General features: G+C 47.7%; 1 protein-coding gene across 1 annotated transcript in view; it reads left to right on the top strand.

Annotated features, from left to right (window-relative positions):
• Positions 1-15,003, top strand: part of LOC119179406 (mannan-binding lectin serine protease 1) — a 32,379-nt gene extending 17,376 nt beyond the window's left edge. Inside the window, exons 9-15 of the mRNA XM_075868663.1 lie at positions 1,707-1,869; positions 5,086-5,288; positions 6,053-6,352; positions 6,802-6,908; positions 9,845-10,047; positions 12,111-12,381; positions 14,522-15,003. Coding sequence (XP_075724778.1) covers positions 1,707-1,869; positions 5,086-5,288; positions 6,053-6,352; positions 6,802-6,908; positions 9,845-10,047; positions 12,111-12,381; positions 14,522-14,740 — 1,466 coding nt within the window. The 3' untranslated portion in view covers positions 14,741-15,003. The remainder of the gene's footprint in view (positions 1-1,706; positions 1,870-5,085; positions 5,289-6,052; positions 6,353-6,801; positions 6,909-9,844; positions 10,048-12,110; positions 12,382-14,521) is intronic.
• Positions 15,004-17,587: the final 2,584 nt, after the last annotated feature.

Raw genomic sequence — 17,587 nt, 5'->3', positions numbered from 1 at the left:
TGATTTCACCGTTATGCAGGAAAACCGAGGGCCCACCGACGTAAGTGTTTTCGCATGTATGGTTATGGAAAGCTTCGTTTATCTCCAACTTCGCTTGTGCCTAGTTGGGGTTTTATTCCTGAACTAAAATAAACAGTGCCAACACCGGACACGCCCATTTGTGGGGGGCTGTTACCCCTGTAAAGTTGTTGGTGCCGCGCGGCGCATGTGTCTCGCGCAGAAGCCGTATCTCGTGGTCAGAACTATTGAGCGGTAGGTGGCGTTGTGTTCGCGAGCGGGGAGTACAAAGTGTTATGGGATGGGCATCATTTGAGGGCAGGGAAGCTAGCAGCAAGATAAAATTTGAGAAGCGATTGAGAGAAATGGGGGAGGAGCGTTGGGCTCGGAAGTTATTCAGCAACTTGTACATGAAGAATGTCAATACAAAATCGAGGAAGCGAACTAGAAAATTGACTGGTAAATACTTAGAAAACAGCAGGGGGCCAAACCAAAAATAATTATCGGTTAAGAAGAAGGTGAAGGAAACTGAGACCGATATGTGGAGAATCGAAATGATTAAGAAGTCCGCACTAGAGATCTATCGAATTTTTAAGCAGGAAATCGCCAATAAAAGGATCTATGATAATACTTGGGGTAGTTCTCTACTGCTTGAGGCCAGGACGGAAGTATTGCGAACCAAGACGTATCGGGCCAAATACGAAGGGGTAGACACGGTATGCAGTGCGTGTGGAGAGGAAAAAGAAACTGCCGAACACTTGATAATGTTCTGTAAAGGGCTTCACCCTATTGTTCAGGATGATGGCGCAGTGTTTTTCAAAGCACTGGTGATTAGGGGCAGGGAGGGCAAAATATACTTTAAGCGGGTAGAATTATCTAGGAGGTTATCTGATTGGTGGCTAAAGTCAAGGCACGAGTGAAAATTAAACCCTTCACTGCAAAGTACGAATCCTCAACCTGTCTATTTAAAGGGAAAAAAATAAATCTAGTTGTTTGGTTCATTAAGTAGTACGGCTTGGTGGAGCTAGTCACCGCCCGATCTAAAGGGTACAGCCATATCCATGCATCCATCTATCCAGATCCAAGCTATCATCATCACGGTTGTTAGGTCGGTAGCGCCGGGCGGTGACCCCTGGCGGCAAGCCTTGGTGGCGGCAGAGAGAGTTGAGCGAGTCTTTTGAACGGGTGGTGGCTGCCGCGAATGGTTGTCTCTAGAGAGGGTCACCGGTGCACGGCACCACGGGCCATCTGCCAGGGGTCCTTGTGGTGAGCCAAACGTTGGCGCTGTCCCCTTGTGTTTGTTATGCTCTTGAGCGTTTCGTAATTATGTGTAAGGTTGCCTTAGCGTGTTGATCCCGACTGATGTATAATTATTCGGCAGACGATATCAGCGTTCTAAAAGTAGTTCTAAATGTGTGTTTTTTTGGTTCGTCCGACCGTGTCTGCTGCGTCCGTTCACTCCAAGAGCGGGGTGCTTTCCCCACAACGAGAGAGGGAGAGAGAGAGAGAACTTTTTATTGAAATGCTGAGAATTTAGCCGGGATATACCCCACAACGATACACCACACATTCTCGCACCATCTTGTACTGTTTGCTTCCACGTGAGTGATGTACCAACCAGTCCACTCGGGTGAGCTTTTCCAACGTCATTTACGTTTAATACGTCTCTTATCCTCCTTGCTCAGCTTTCATCTCTCTCTTGCACGCAGACAGACCGGAAGTGGAAGAGGGTAACAACACCATCATGCGCAACAGGACGCTGGTTCCGGCCCTGAAGCTGATGTATGAGATTCCCGGTGACATAACGGTTGCCGAAGACGACGAAGCGTTTCTAAACTGCATACCGAAGGTGCCTGAATCGAGCGTGGCGTGGTACGAAGTTGGTTTTTCTGGGTGACGCCCCGTGTGATCAAATGAAACGCTGATGTCTAGAGCAGAATACTTTCAAGCACATTAACACACAACACACACATCCATAAAATGAAAATATATGCCCAATATCGTTACTGTACACTGGGCATGTCTTATGTAAATTAAGTTGTATAAGTATATGTAGAGCTATCCAGCGCTTTCTTGTTTTTTCTACGTTTCAAAGCTTGCAGTGCGCTTCGAGATGATGGCGTTGTCCACTCGGTGAGGAGTGTGCGCGTAGTGCTAATCAATGACCTCAACACAGCGAATACACGCAAGTCCTCGTCGCAGGAATCCTTAGTCGAATGTTGTGTCGTCTCTGAGGACGTGCAGCAGCAGGCCTTCGTCGGTGACGAGAACGTAGTTTTCACTTCATAACAATCTCAGCGGCTTCTTTGTGTGTTGAGTCATCTATTACCATCTGTTTTATTATGCTCCAGTCTTTCTTCACTGCCGGACAGTCCCTTGATGATGATTCATGCGATCTGTGGCAGTTCGGACATTTCAGAATCATTACTCCGCAGTATTTTGAACTGTGGGGCTCCACACATCGGGTGCAAACCTCTGCGTTCGTGCAAGCTCCGCTCACGTGACCAATTTTCTGACACTTGTGGCATTGTAGTGGTTTCAGTGTAAATGGATAAACCACGTGTCGAAGGTGTCCTACCTTCACGTGGAATGACAAAGTGCCGCCATTCCTTTAAAGGGACAATAAAGGCCAATGTTAAGTTTCAAGTTTATTTCGCATTTCCTTTTTACAACAACAACAAGAAAAGAAAACGCATGGGCAAGGAATAAAAAGCTGCATAACATCAGCTTGACGAGGTTCCTGTCCCCTTGGCTTGTCGATGTTGATTGCCGAAATAGCGACCCAAAAACCGCTCAGTGCTACCGTTGTGCGAAGGAAGTGCTTATTTTGAATTAAAATTTCGTTTTAATGGCTCGCATCGCAATAGAGCACTTCAAATGCTCCGCCTGAAAGTGGTCTGTTTCACATCACTGTGGCAGTGCACAACGTTGCCCAGATTTACTGCGAGGACGCAGACACTAGCAGCAGCAAAGCGAAAGTAGCGGGAGCCACAGCAGCAACAACGGCCATTGAACAATATTCTGCCATGGCCTCCGAGATGGCGGGCGTGCTTGGTTCAACTGGGGTCCGCTAGATGGCATCACCTATCCAGTTTAACCAGGCGAAAATGGAACTTACGAACCACTCGCGCCATTCCCCATAGTAACTCCCAGCGGTTGTTAGTAACTCCCGTCATAGTAACTCCCAGCGGTTGTTAGTAACTCCCGTCATAGTAACTCCCAGCAGTTTTCATAGAAGTTAGTTTGATAACTAGTGATTAATTGTAGTCGGGCGCTTTCACGTCATCGGGATCACTTCCACAATATCCCACTCATGGAGCCTGTCGTGTGGTACATTTAGATTAAATTCTCGGTATGTAGGGCACTGCTGTTGATAATATTACCGTTTGAGACTTTTTCATACATTGAGCTTTCCCTCTGACATAAATTGTTATTTGCCTTTAGTGTCCTTTAACATCACGCTTTGCAGTGAACTTTATCCAAAACAGTCGAGGTCAATCCAATCTGTGAATGCTCGCAGTTCTACGACCTTCTGGACATGTGCTGCTGTGCATGCTATTGTACAGTTTTTCCTCCTTTTCTTTCTGTCTTTATTTATTATTTTCCTCTTATTTCCGCCTTCCCTTATGTAGGGCAATCTGCTTAAGCTCCCTGCCTTTCCTTTTTTTTGTCTCTCTCTACGTTTCAAATTCGTTTATTTGCAGACGACTGCGTATTATTCAAAGAAATTTTTCATCTCGATGATCAGGTTGAGTTATATAGCAATTTAAATAACGTATTGCAGTGGTGCTAAAAACGGTGCATGGTTTTGAACGCCGATAAAACCGTACTGCTCCCTATAACGCGTAAAAAAGCACCCTTGTCTTTTACTTACCAGCTTGGTTCTTCGTCATTTAGGCAAGTCGATAGCTATAAATACTTAGGTGTTACAATAACAACTACCATATCGTGAAATAGACATGTAAATATTATTTTCTCCTCTACATTAAAAAAACTTTGCTTTGTAAAACATAAGCTTCATAATGCCCCAAGCAATGTTAAATTACTGTCCTATTATTCTTTAATAAGACCTAAATTAGAATACGCGAGTGCAGTATGGGACCCATACACTCAGACTAACATCATGTTCTTGGAAAGAATACAAAGAAAAGCCATCCGGTTCATTTTTAACAAGTTCTCACGAGTCGACACTCCTTCTGAAATAATGAAGGCCAATGACATTTACCTTCTTAGCACACCTCGAAAACAGATAAGAATTGACCTTCTTTCTCTACTTCTGAACCACAAACTGGCGATTGACCCATCGCCGTACCTGACATCGTTATCAACCAGACCCACAAGGCATCATCACGCCAAATCTCTAACACCCTATTTCTGAAGACAGATGAATTTGTGGTGTTTTTTTCCTCTTTTGTCCAGTACATGCATTATTATGAAATAATTTGCTATGTCGCTCCTTGTGTTCACTATGGGTGTATGAAACACTCACCCCAAACAATCTTTATGCCACTTATTGTTCAACTATGTCCCCTTGTAACTGCCCACCTGCTTGGACCTAAGGGTCTGCAGTATGTAATAAATAAATAAATAATAAATAAAATAAAAAATACCATTTTAATCTTACGGTTCTCACTTTAAAAATTTAGGTGTTGTTTTTCTGTGCATTTATTTCATTTCAGCAAACTGACTTTATTATCATTACATTTACATGCTGACATTGCTGTTTGTAACAATAACTGTCTTCGTAACAGGAAGTACGATTTCCGTTTCTAACTACGCGACATGAAATTTACATACCATTACATGAAGTGTACATATAAACGAAAGTAGCGTGCTTAAATACTGATACAGGACACCCTTTAATACGTACATTTCACTTAGTTATCATACTAAGTGTTCAATAAGTTGAATAAACTGATTCCGATTTAAGTGTCTTCTGCTCAGAATGGTTGACTCGAAGTATTTCATTTAGATGCACTTAAAGAGAAATGTAGGAGAATATTTCCTAAAATAGAAAGTTAGTTGCATGTGCCACCTCATTCATTCCAGTCAAATTGGTGATTTCTCTCCGTGCGTGGTCCCGTGCAGGTTCAAAGACGGGATGATACTAAATGGCACCGAGCCCCTGCCCGATTTGTACGTGGTTCCACCGAGCACTCTGTGGATACGTCGGATGCACTCAAACCTGACTGGCAGCTACACCTGTCGCGTCATCGTGAATCACCTGAAGGCCGAGTCAACGAGCGTAGTCGTCATGCAGGGAACGAAGGCGAGCGACAACTGTGGCGTCCGTAAGTAGACGGTGATTGTGGGACTATGAATGAAAGCGCAGACCAACAAAAAAAGAAGCTATGAATTTATGTTTAACTAGCACCAAAAAGGAACGATTTCAAGAGAAACAAGGTAAGGAAGTGATAAGTCAACCACAGTTCTTCTTATGTTCATTCGAATGCAAAGTGTCAATCGCGGCCGTGTATTAGCACGATGAGTATGGGAAAAGAAAACCGCGACACGGACAAAAAGGCTGCAAGACGCGTACCTGCCTCTTCGTCTGTTCTGTGGTTATTTTTTATAAACGTGTCGCCGTAACACATGTTACAGTTATGAAACGCCAACCTGCTCGAACAGCAACAATGGCTGTGCCTCAGTGGAAGTTCTCTTGGCTTATTAGTCTACATGACCTTGTCTCTTCTGTACCTAGGCGATCGATGTAGTCGTAGTTCTAGTAGTACCTAATAGTATTGACAGCAATGCTATTATCTGCAGCTAGTAGTAGCAGTAGTAGTAGTAGTAGTAGTAGTAGTAGTAGTAGTAGTAGTAGTAGTAGTAGTAGTAGTGGTGGTGGTGGTGGTGGTGGTGGTAGTGGTAGTAGTAGTAGTAGTAGTGATCATAAGCTGGCGAGGGGGAGCCAATTGAGATCCCCCTCCCACAGCGCCTGCCGCTGTGGTGTTTCACTAAAGCGTGTCCCATGAACAATTGTCGAAGGAACACTGTAGAGTTGTTCTTTGAACAATCAACACTCATTACATTCCGCTACCGCACGCGTACCTTCCAGAATTCCGCAAGAGCCCCAAAGACCGGGAGCTTCCCCAGGGTGAGACGATGGTAATGCAGTGCGCCGCCCAGGTGTCGCTGCAGCCAACGTCGGTCGTCACGATAGCATGGCTACGCAATGGCCTGCCATTTCCGACCAGCAGCCGGTACCGGGATCAAAGCAACGGGCTGGTTTACGTCAACGATGCGACGCCCAAGGACACCGCCGTCTACACTTGCGTAGCCACTGACCGCCACAGCAGGTGCAGCATCAAAAGATCCGCTCTGTACCGGGTTCTGCCAAGGATCAGCGTCGATGAAAGTGAGTTATTCAACAATTGAAGCTACGTAAAAGATGGATGTTCGAAGTATCGAGTTCTCCTACGATGGATGCCACCAGACAATCCGGTGTCATTTCTTGTGGGACGATTTTGCGTGACTTGTTGGGTGTTCTCAGAAAAAACTCTTCGCGCCGTTGCTTATCAGCCGCGACAACCAACGGAGGCAGTCCGCGCACCTGCTGCGCCGATATCACGCAGATACGGCCTGATGTGCGAGCCTATTGATAAGAGTGACGAAAGGTTCGCGCTTCTACAGGGGGTGCCACAGCCAGCTTTGCACTTAAGTTCTGGCGGCGCAGTTTAGACATTCTTGCATGTTCTGTGACTGACTCTGATGATAGGGTGGAGTCTACTCTGTCCACGCCAAGGAAAGATCTAGCGCGCGATGCAACTCTGGGGGCTGTATACGAAGGGCGCTGTTTCTTTTCAGTTTGTGGAAATCCTGTTGTCAGCCGCGCCAACACAACGAGGCCACCCGCGCAGCAGGGCAAGATTGTGGGCGGAGAAGACACCGTGAAGGGTGCCCATCCGTGGCAGGTGAGAGGGATGATGTTCTGTCACTCATCAGCAGGTTAACTATCAGGAGTGGGGTGGTACAGTGCCTTAGGGCACTAGGCTGCTGACCCGGAGGTCACGGTATCGAATCCCGGCTGCGGCGGCAGCATTTTCTATGGAGGCGAAAATTCTGTAGCCCTGTATGCTCAGATTTGGGTGCACGTTAAAGAACCCCAGGTGGTGAAGTTTCCGGAGCCGTCCACACGGCGTCTCTCATATTCATATGGCAGTTTGGAACGCTAAACCCCACATATCAATCAATAATTTATCAGAAGCGATATGGGTGTCTTCGTTGCTAGGAGATCCCTAATGCTCACTGGTTAGAAGCAAAAGAATCCCATATTTAGGTATGAGCAGTAAGCATTAGGCTTGCTGCTCCCAGTCGGCAGCCACAGCAAAGTGAACGGATACACCAGGGATCACGGATAATTTATTCCCAGCGGCTTGCGCAGTAAATAAGCACGTAATGAGACGATAGGCACGGAATGAGACTCGACGATCCAGACACATCTTCAGTCTTTGGAACATCCTTTTAAATCTTTAAAAGGCCCATATACCACCCACGGGTCGAGATTTAGTTGTGGTGTGGCAGTTGTGGAAGAGCCTAGACCGAACACGTAGCCGCGAGAATTTTTTTAAACGGTGCTGTAATCGCGGAGTTAACATAAGTTACACGCGTTCGATGATCGAAACGCAGTAATCGCTCGTTTCTCTCTTTCCTTCGTTACTCTCCCTACGTCGGCTGGTCTCCTCTCCCAACGCCACTTTGCCCTGGATCGTCGTGATCGTTGCTCCCCTACTCGAGTGGCGTATCACAATGGCCGACGCGCTCTTCGAAACAGCGTCCACATCCGGTTGCCGCGACACTCTGGCTGTGTTCTCATTCTTAGACAGCACGTAGACAGTCTATGCAGACTGCTTAGAAGACAGTACCAAGCCCACGTCTAGACAGCTTTTACGCGACGAGGCACCACCTCGCGTTGAGAAAAGAAAGCCAAAATAAACAAACGTAACAGCTGCCTTTTCTCGCTTAATTTGTGTTAAAGTCAGAAGAAAAAAGATAAACGTCACTCACATTGAGCTTCTGGAGCAGCGTCTGCTTGCGTGCAGACGACCATTCCGGCGAGATTCGGTTTATCTGAGCGATTCGCTGAGTCGCCATCTTGTTTAGACAGCAAATTAGCCTGCATCGTATTTGTCTACGATGCGGTCATCTCGGAGCTGTCTACTTTGCCGGCTACGTCAGAACTAGAATGGGACTTAAGATGGCCGCCATCCATTCAACTGTCTATTTAGCCGTCTACGGGGAGTATTGGAACACACCCCGCGAACTCCGTGCTTCTCGCCTAAGGGCCATTCCACGCGCTTACCGCACAGCCGCAACGTACCTGCTTGGACCCCTGCCGCACGCAAGCGGGGCGCAAATAAGCCAATTGGCGACGCTCTTTCACCCTCCGGAGCACCACCAACTGGCTTATTCGTCCTCCGCTGCGTGCGGTAGGGGTCCCGGCAGGTGTGTTGCGGCTGTGCGGGAAGTGCACGCGTTTCCCGCACAGCCGCAACACACGTGCCGGGACCCTTGCCGCACGCAAGCGGGGGACAAATAAGCCAATTGGCAACGCTCTTTCACCCTCTGCAGCGTCGCCGATTGGCTTATTTGTCCCCCGCTTGCGTGCGGTAGACGTCCCGGCACGTGCTTTGCGGCTGTGCGGGAAGCGCATGGAACGACCCTTACCGCTGTTGCAGTGCTGACCCGTGCTCCTGCGGATCGTGCCGGTGTGGATCGGGCGTAGCGCGCGCGCCTTGAAACGATCGCAAACATTGTGGACGCGAACGGTGACCCGCCGTGCCGGGGCACCTACGCTAAAGCGCGGGCTTGCCGACTAACCGGAAGTCAGAGGTTCTTGTTCGACCAATCGCAGCATTGATAGTCGATAAACTTCGATATGCAATATCTTGACGTCGCGCGCGTTACCGGGGAAGTCGGAAGGGTACGGAGAAGAGAAGAGATTGTTTCTAAAATTTGTGGTGCGCCCGCGGCTTGTAGCACTGACACGTGTGGCATCGTTGATTGTGACGGTGTTCTTACCACGACGCATGTGCTTGCTTGAAGTGTTTGAAAAAAAAAAGACCGTATGTAGTTTAGAGTTATTTCGATGCAGTCTTTTCAGTTTTTTTTTCAGTGCGTCGCCAACAAAACTTTCGCCTTCAAGCCGTCTTAACGCTAGCGTCAGAGGCCATCGAAGTTTTTACAATCATACCTTCTATAGTCTACGAGTTCGCTAGATTCCGTGCCGACCGGTTGTGCCCCCGCGATCTCCGACGACAGCGCAGCTCTGGCTGATCGGCTCGCCCTCCGCCATCTCCTGACGCCGTGAAGCTCTCGCCTAGTGGTACCCCGTCCTCGGACTCTTTCGACCGCGTCCTCCTTTCTATATCTTTTCTTTATTTCTGCATGTGGGTGTCCTTATCGCTATCATATCTCTTTCAATCTTCCCTATCCCTTTTAATCCCTCCTTACGCCCATCCCTCGTGAGCCACTGTTGAGGTGTCGCACTATGATGCAGACAGTTACGGGGCTCACTTTTATCTTCTTTTCTTTATTTTAAGACGCACTTACACATCCATACCATATGACAGTTGAAACGCTGTTCAAGGAGTGATGCCACCCGACTAATGTTTGACTGAACATCCACTCATTCAACTGTCTATGCACACTGAGCTAGATTACCAAATCGAATAGTGACGTTCATTTGGTAAAGGTCCTAACTGCGGTGAAGCAAGGGCACCCGAAGAAGGGAGCGCACGTGGTGCATGCATGCTATCTTCACCTCTACTGCAGTCATTGTCTGAGCGCAGTTAAGAACCATCGCAGGATGTGAAGAAAGATAAATGGCTCGCCACGCTTGTCACTCTAGGTGATGCTCTGGTCCCCGTCTTTGAAGAGGGCTTTCTGCGGAGGCACGCTGCTGAACGACCGGTGGGTCCTGTCGGCGGCGCACTGCTTTCATCACGAGCTGGTCCAGCCGGAAGAAGTCCAAGTTCGTCTGGGCGAGCACGACCGACTCGAAGCCGAACCCGAGGAGGTCACCACTAAGATCGCTGACATCTACTTTCACCCGTAAGGACGTCCGCGTTTAATGTTCATCACAGTTACTGTAATTGTTATAACCCCGCGTTCACTGCAAAGCGAACGCATCTTCCAATCAAACCCTTCTTGTGCTTGCTGCGACCATGGTAAATCCACAATCTTCTTCATCTCTTCGGCCCAAATAACCTTTTTCCTGCCCCTTGAACACTAGTTATGCTCTTGGCATCTATTCTGTTACTATTAATAACCAGCATTTCTCTTTCTTCCTTACAAGTCCTGTCCATGCTCATTTCTTCTTGTTTACGACTAGGATGTGCTTGAAACCTATTTGTTTCTACACCTTCTGCTCTCTTATTGTCCTTGAAGGTTCAGGTTCTAGTAATGCTCCTAAAGTAGCCCCTTATAACCAGACCGCATGCTGTGCTATAGTATTCGGCTCGCTGTCTTCAAGAGCCTCGATGACAGGTCGGCAGCGTTTTCTGAGAATGTTGAAGACGCTTTGCAGGGCCTCAGGGTTGCGGTCACACATGTTTCCAACGATAATGGCGGTTCTGATATTGCACAAGGACGCTGTTTTCTTTCCATTTTAAGACCAGGAAAGCCGGGGACGAATTGCAGGCCATTGGGAGAAGCACTTTATTGCTCTAACTTTCATTTTAGGAGCGAAGCTCCTTAAGGCGTGGGCTGTGCGTCCCCTGTATGTAGCCACCTCTCGTTCAGTTCTAAGTATTACGCTAGCCACCGCCCGATCTAAAGGGTACAGCCATATCCATCCGTCCATCCGTCCGTCCGTCCGTCCATCCATCCATCCATCCATCCATCCATCCATCCATCCATCCATCCATCCATCCATCCATCCATCCGTCCGTCCGTCCGTCCGTCCGTCCGTCCGTCCGTCCGTCCGTCCGTCCGTCCGTCCGTCCGTCCGTCCGTCCATCCGTCCGTCCGTCCGTCCATCCATCCGTCCGTCCGTCCATCCATCCATCCGTCCATCCGTCCGTCCGTCCGTCCGTCCGTCCAAAAGATGCAAGATGTTATAAACTAGGCGACGGTACGTGTAATTGATTATGAAAGATGCGAGGTGTTATAAAATAGGAATGATGCCACATATGGCGCGTGTCATCGTTCGATATAGTGCGGCGACGTACGCTAGGGGGAGCGTTGCAATAAAATCGAGTGGGCAAAATGTACGGAGGATTCATGGTTTACCAGGTTTACCTCCGGAGCTTCGCCCACTCATCATCATTCACTTCGTGGATATGGCGGCATTTTTTTGCATCTATTGAAAGGTTGGATGCCTTTTGGAGTGATCCAAGAAGAGGTGAGAGATAGGGCGCTTCGATGAGATTTAATCCGCTCCCTTATATGCCCTACGCATTCCTACGATAGTTGTGCGAAATGTTGGCTCTGCTAGAGCCGTCAGCAGCTTCGGCAACCCTGCTTCCGCATACGTTCAATGTATGGTCAAACTAAAGATTTTTGCTGGTCTGAGAAATCGAGTAAGCTGGGCACCAGTCAGGCGAAGACTGAGAAAACGGAGGTGGTAGCGCTCCCGTCATCATTTTCTTATCTTTAACCTTACTTTCAATTCTCACCCATTCCTATATACTATTCTATACATGGATATATGCTATGCTTCCCCCTCCACTTTCTCCATTACCTTTTCCTCATCCTCGCGTCACTCCTGCCAGCCCTCAGCACCAATTGCCAGCTCTTTGCAATGCTATGCTTACTTCTCTTATTTCCCTGTCCCCCCCCCCCTCTGTTTCTCCTTCCTTCTTTCTTACTTTTTCTTCTTCTCTGTAGATCTGCTAGTTCACCCGCCCTTACAGGTTATATATCATATCGAACGTCGGACAAATCGGGGAACAGGGAGGGCAAGTGCCTGGTTCACTTGCTGGGGAAGTGGAGCAAAAGCGGAAGAGGTTGAAGAAAGCACGCGCCGTTTGACTTTATTGTGTTACGCGCGATAAAAAATACAGGCGAACCATGATGATGACAGTTCTTGTTTAGGCGAAACTGCTGAGCCGCGAACTTAAAAAGCACCGCTGTTATGGAGTCAAATGAGCGGCCATGGCCTCGTCAATGCGCAGGAAGTTCAACGCAAGCACGTACGACAACGACATAGCGCTGCTGCTTCTCGCCGACCGGGTGAAGTTCACGGACTACATCCAGCCGGCGTGCCTGGGCGACCGCACGGCCATTGAGCGCGACGAGTTCAACTCGACCGACGGTGTGCGCAAGGGGAAGGTCACCGGATGGGGTCAGCTCGCCGAGAACGGCCACACGCTGCCGCGATACTTGCAGGAGATCGAGCTGCCCATCGTGAACCAAGATGTCTGCAGAAACGCGACGACGTACAAGGTATTTCCAACGCCACCATCGTTATGTAGTGTGTTGCAATACTCGCCGTAGACGGCTAAATGGACAGCTAACCAGACAGCAGCCATCTCAAGTGTCATTGACATACCCACGTATCCGGTAAGGTCGACAACTTCGCGAAGACAGCATCGGAGACAAATGCGATGCAGGCTACTTTGCTGTCCAAACAATATGGCGGCTAAGCTGAATGCTCAGATTGCCCGGATCCGGCCCGGTATTGCTATCCCAACAGGAGTACATGCTTGTCTACAAACTAATTGTAAGCGACGCTAAATTATGAACCCATAGGAAGGTAAAGAAATAATAGTTATGTTTGTTTTTCTAAACTTTCTCTTGCGACTTGAGGTGGCGCCAGGTCCCACAGACGTCCTCTAGACGTGTTCCATTACTGAGTCGGGATCGATGCTGCCTTCTAAGCTCTCAATGTGGCTGTCTACGATTCTGTCCAGAAGTAAAATATCCTGCATTCCACACCTGCCAAAACCGTCGTCATCATCACCATAGTTTATGGTGTGGACATCATAGTTTCATACTCGTGCGCTGGAGGGAAATCTGGCGCTAGTGTCTACTGGTGCTGCGATGCATGGAGCTTCGGCCAGCATTTCATGCATGGACTTGCGTAAGCTTCATTCTTGCGGCTCAGTATGGCTGGCAACCTCTTTATTGCAAGACTACGTTTAGCAAAAGTTGAGCAGCGGCGTTTCACAACCTTAACATTTCACCACACCAGCACTTCACCACCTTCGCCAGCTGACCAGTTCCAATCTTCTCACGGGGTTCACACCAAGCCACCTCTGTTCAAGGCGAAACGAAAGTCCAAAGCACATCAAATAAACAAAGTCGTTCGAAGATGCAAACACTAAGACCATGCAAATCCGTATACTGACCATCATTCACTAAGTGAAAGAACAATCGCAGCGCCGCAGTTTCCTTATGTAAATACTCTAGGAAATTCTATGGTGGATGAAACACATAACCTCATCATAAGTCTTTTATGGATTTCTGATGAAATCACGTAACTTCCTTATAATGGGCTTTCTGACACTCAATTATCGTGTATGTTCTCAGTGAATTTTCTGAATATTTTAAAAACACTGACTTATGGAGCGTCACTAGTCATCGTATAATCTGCTGGCGGAGACATAATAACACGTTTCGTACGAACTTCGTGCAGCCACATCATGATACGATACCGAAGGCAAAGGGTGAAGCTCCTCCTCTACTGAGCGAACTAGCTCATACCAACCCCTCTGCCTTCTAATAGGTTCTCTCCCTTTTTCTCTCTGAAAGCCTATCGTTCGAAAAAAAAGCGTTGACCCCTAGCCCGCCATACTTGCTAGTAATAACAAGTCTCACGCCATAGTTTTCTGGCGAAATTATCCTTATAAGGGTTCTAATCTATGACGGTTTTCGTCAAACGCACTGAAATCTCGAAGGGCCAGCAACTTGCAACAGGAAATTTGCTGAGACTAATAACGTGTTCACCGAGAACTTCACAGTAATTGATTTCAACTCGCTATATGTTTAATACGATGACTCATTTAGTGTGACAAGTTTCACCATTAATTTCTCGCCGAGGATCCTTGGTAGTATTGTCCCGAACTTCAGTCACACTTACGTACTTTGGTCCTTTGGCACGACGAAACTTTCTCTAGATTGATAAGTTAAGTCTCTCCCACCCTCACATGATAATGTATACTTCATTTTTTATGGATTAGGGAACTACGCAGGCACTTGTAGACGACATGAAAATCTACGATATCATGACAACTGGTGTGAGAGTGACAAGAACACGTCATCAACCGCACTTTCTTTTTGCCATTTCATAGCTTGCCAAGCGCCTTCTAGCAGCAAACACGGCAGCCTTGCAATCGTGAAAGAATAATTTACTAATGTGAGTAAATCGTTCGTCTCTTTAATGTCTGTTTAACAAACACGTGAACGAACGTTAAATTCCCAGCAGGGAGGAAGGAAGAGTTTGTATGAAGCATAGTGCGATGAAAAAGAAAGAAAGAAAGAAAGAAAGAAAGGGCTTGCCACGCGCGAACACGCTAAGCTGCCCTTGTCCCTAATCTCCCGATAAGACAAGAAGACTTAACTTTTTCTTCGTATTGTTTTGCAGGTCACAGACAATATGTTCTGCGCGGGATACGCGCAGGAGATCGTGGGCGATGCCTGCCAGGGAGACAGTGGAAGTCCCTTCGTGGTGTGGCGCAAGAATCGCTGGTACATCGTCGGCATTGTCAGCTGGGGCGTGGGATGCGGCCGCAAGGGCAACTACGGATACTACACCAAGGTCACCAACTATCACGACTGGATCAGAGAGAAAATCATGTACTAGCTGGCGGACCTTCATAGTCCGTCCTGCGCTCTGAGAAGCGGCCGAACGCATCTACTGGATCATGAAGTAACGGTTACGCAGACAAGTTCGAGTAATGGCTTCCTAAGTGATGCAAATAAGCCGGTGTTCTATTTGTGTTTGTAATATATGAAGTCTACAAGAAGAAAATGATTTTCGTAAGAGTCGGCGATCCGACGCCTGTAAGGTAGAGGAGGATCTCTATCGGGCTTTCACGTAAAAATAAAATAAAATCAATCCACGCATCTCCACGAAGTGAATCATGAGGAGCGGGCGATGCTGTGGGTATCGCATCCGTGAGTAACCGCACGATATCCGAGCGTTGCCCGATATAATGTGAATTGATTGGTATATAATATATTTAGAAATGTAAATTACTCATTCGCTGCAACTGAACTTGTATGTTTGCCTCTTTAATGCTATTAGAATCACTGCGCATAATGACGTTAAGGTCACCGGGTAGTATAAAGGGTTGGTGCTCGTAGGTGTTTTATGTTGTTCCATCACAATTATATGATTGCTATTAGTCTATCATGAACCTTTTATATTTATTCCCACACACACGCACAGATGCTTCGAATATAGCAACGGTTTTATATATACCGTGACAGCGGACAGTGAGAGTAGACGACAAAGCTAGGTTCTAAGGTATACGTACATAAATATATAGCATAGATACTTGGTGCTTCTGATAATTCTAGGAGCTTGCTCCTTTTGCTCGCGGTTTGTCCTACGGCTGCTGCCAGCGTGTACACCAGTGTTGCCAGTGTGCACCTTCTGCGGTCGCCCCTCAAGGCCACCTCTCCGGTGATTCCAACAATGCTCACTTGATGGCACGCCGCCACCAAAGACGCATTAAGATGTTTTTTTCTTTTTTCGTCCAATATTTCTCTTGTTTTTTTTCCGCATCTGTGTGCTAGGTTGCCATTACAACGAACGTGTACCCACCCGTTAAAAAGGTAACAGCGACAAACCACCACCACCACCACCACCACCACCACCACCACCACCACCACCACCACCATCATCATCATCATCATCATCGTCGTCGTCATCGTCGTCATCGGTTTTCGATGGCCCGCGCCCGCCTCCCTGAAGGAATTACTTTGAAAGAAAGCGAAGTGAAATTAAATGTGTGGCGTTGTAACTGCTTCTCTTTCAGGAGGTCTAAGGAAGTCACCTCAACAACGCCCCACGGGAGTGAGTAGTGGGCCGTCAGGCAGGGCGAGGAAGATCTTCGCCACTCCGTCCACTTCGTTCTCGTCGCTTCGCAGGCACGGCAGCACGCCACAAGTTCTTGCGATGAGTGTCCGCACGTGCACCGATGTCCTCCCAAGCCCTCCCCCCCCCCTCCTTCAAGCCTGTCGAAGACCGTCTGATAGCTCCAAGTCTGCCACTTATGCGCGTTGGGCGTTTGGGTCACGACAGCGGCCAGTATAACATAAAGGGGCAGGCGGTTAACGTGCCGATCGACGTGGCCAGCGCTGTGCAGTGCCAGCCGTGGAACGCGCCCAAGAACGCTGTCTTCTACTTACACATAATGCGCCGGCTCGTAACAAGCCTTCCACCGAGGCCTCGCCAAGAAACGTACTGTGCACCTCCGGGCAAGCTCCTCTAACACGACGATAGTTATAGCGCGAGAACAGAATGACGACAAAGGGACACGCTTTTTCGTCAACCACATCGTCAACCCTTATCCAAACTCCTCTAACAGCATTCACTTTGTGGATATGGCGGTGATATTTATGGCGAAGCTCCTTAGGATGTGGGTCGTTCCCTCCTCCGTTTGTTTGTTTGTATGTATGTATGTATGTATGTATGTATGTATGTATGTATGTATGTATGTATGTATGTATGTATGTATGTATGTATGTATGTATGTATGGCCACCTCTAGCTTACGTATTACTCACTAGATGGCGTTGTGTGTATAAGCCCTGGAATTGATATCACTAATTGATTGATTGATATGTGGGGTTTAACATCCCAAAACCACCATATGAATATGAGAGAAGCCGCAGTGGAGGGAGGGCTCTGGTAAATTCGACCAGCTGGGGTTCTTTAACGTGCATCCAAATGTGAGCACACGTGCCTACAGCATTTTCATCTCCATCTACAATGCAGCCGCCGCAGCTGGGATTCCATCCCACGACTTGCGGGTCAACAGCCGAGTACCTTAGCCACCAAACCACCATGGCGTTCGTCACTAGATGGCGTTAGTGTTTTCGTATAGATGCTGAATAAAGAGGATAGATGGCGCTGTTGTAATAAGAAATTCACAGCATATATCGACGGAGTGAATGATGGCGAGTTCGTCCGTGCATTCGATGCGCGTTCTAGTGTGATAGGAACAGACAGACAGACAGACAGACAGACAGACAGACAGACAGACAGACAGACAGACAGACAGACAGAAAGACAGACAATAACAGACAGACAAACAGACAGACGGACGGACAGACAGACAGACAGACAATAACAGACAGACAGACAATAACAGACAGACAGACAGACAGACAGATAGACAGACAGACAGACAGACAGACAGACAGACGGACGGACGGACGAACAGACAGACAGACAGACAATAACAGACAGACAGACAGACAGACAGACAGACAGACAGACAGACAGACAGACAGACAGACAGACAGACAGACAGATAGACAGACAGATAGACAGACAGACAGACAGACAGACAATAACAGACAGACAGGCAGACAGACAGACAGACAGACAGACAATAACAGACAGACAGACAGACAGACAATAACAGACAGACAGACAATAACAGACAGACAGACAGACAGACAGACAATAACAGACAGAC

Source organism: Rhipicephalus microplus, chromosome 7 (assembly GCF_043290135.1).
Source record: "Rhipicephalus microplus isolate Deutch F79 chromosome 7, USDA_Rmic, whole genome shotgun sequence".
NCBI lineage: Eukaryota > Metazoa > Arthropoda > Arachnida > Ixodida > Ixodidae > Rhipicephalus > Rhipicephalus microplus.
The sequence above is the reverse complement of the archived record's forward strand: the minus strand, read 5'-3'. Positions and strand labels throughout refer to the sequence as shown.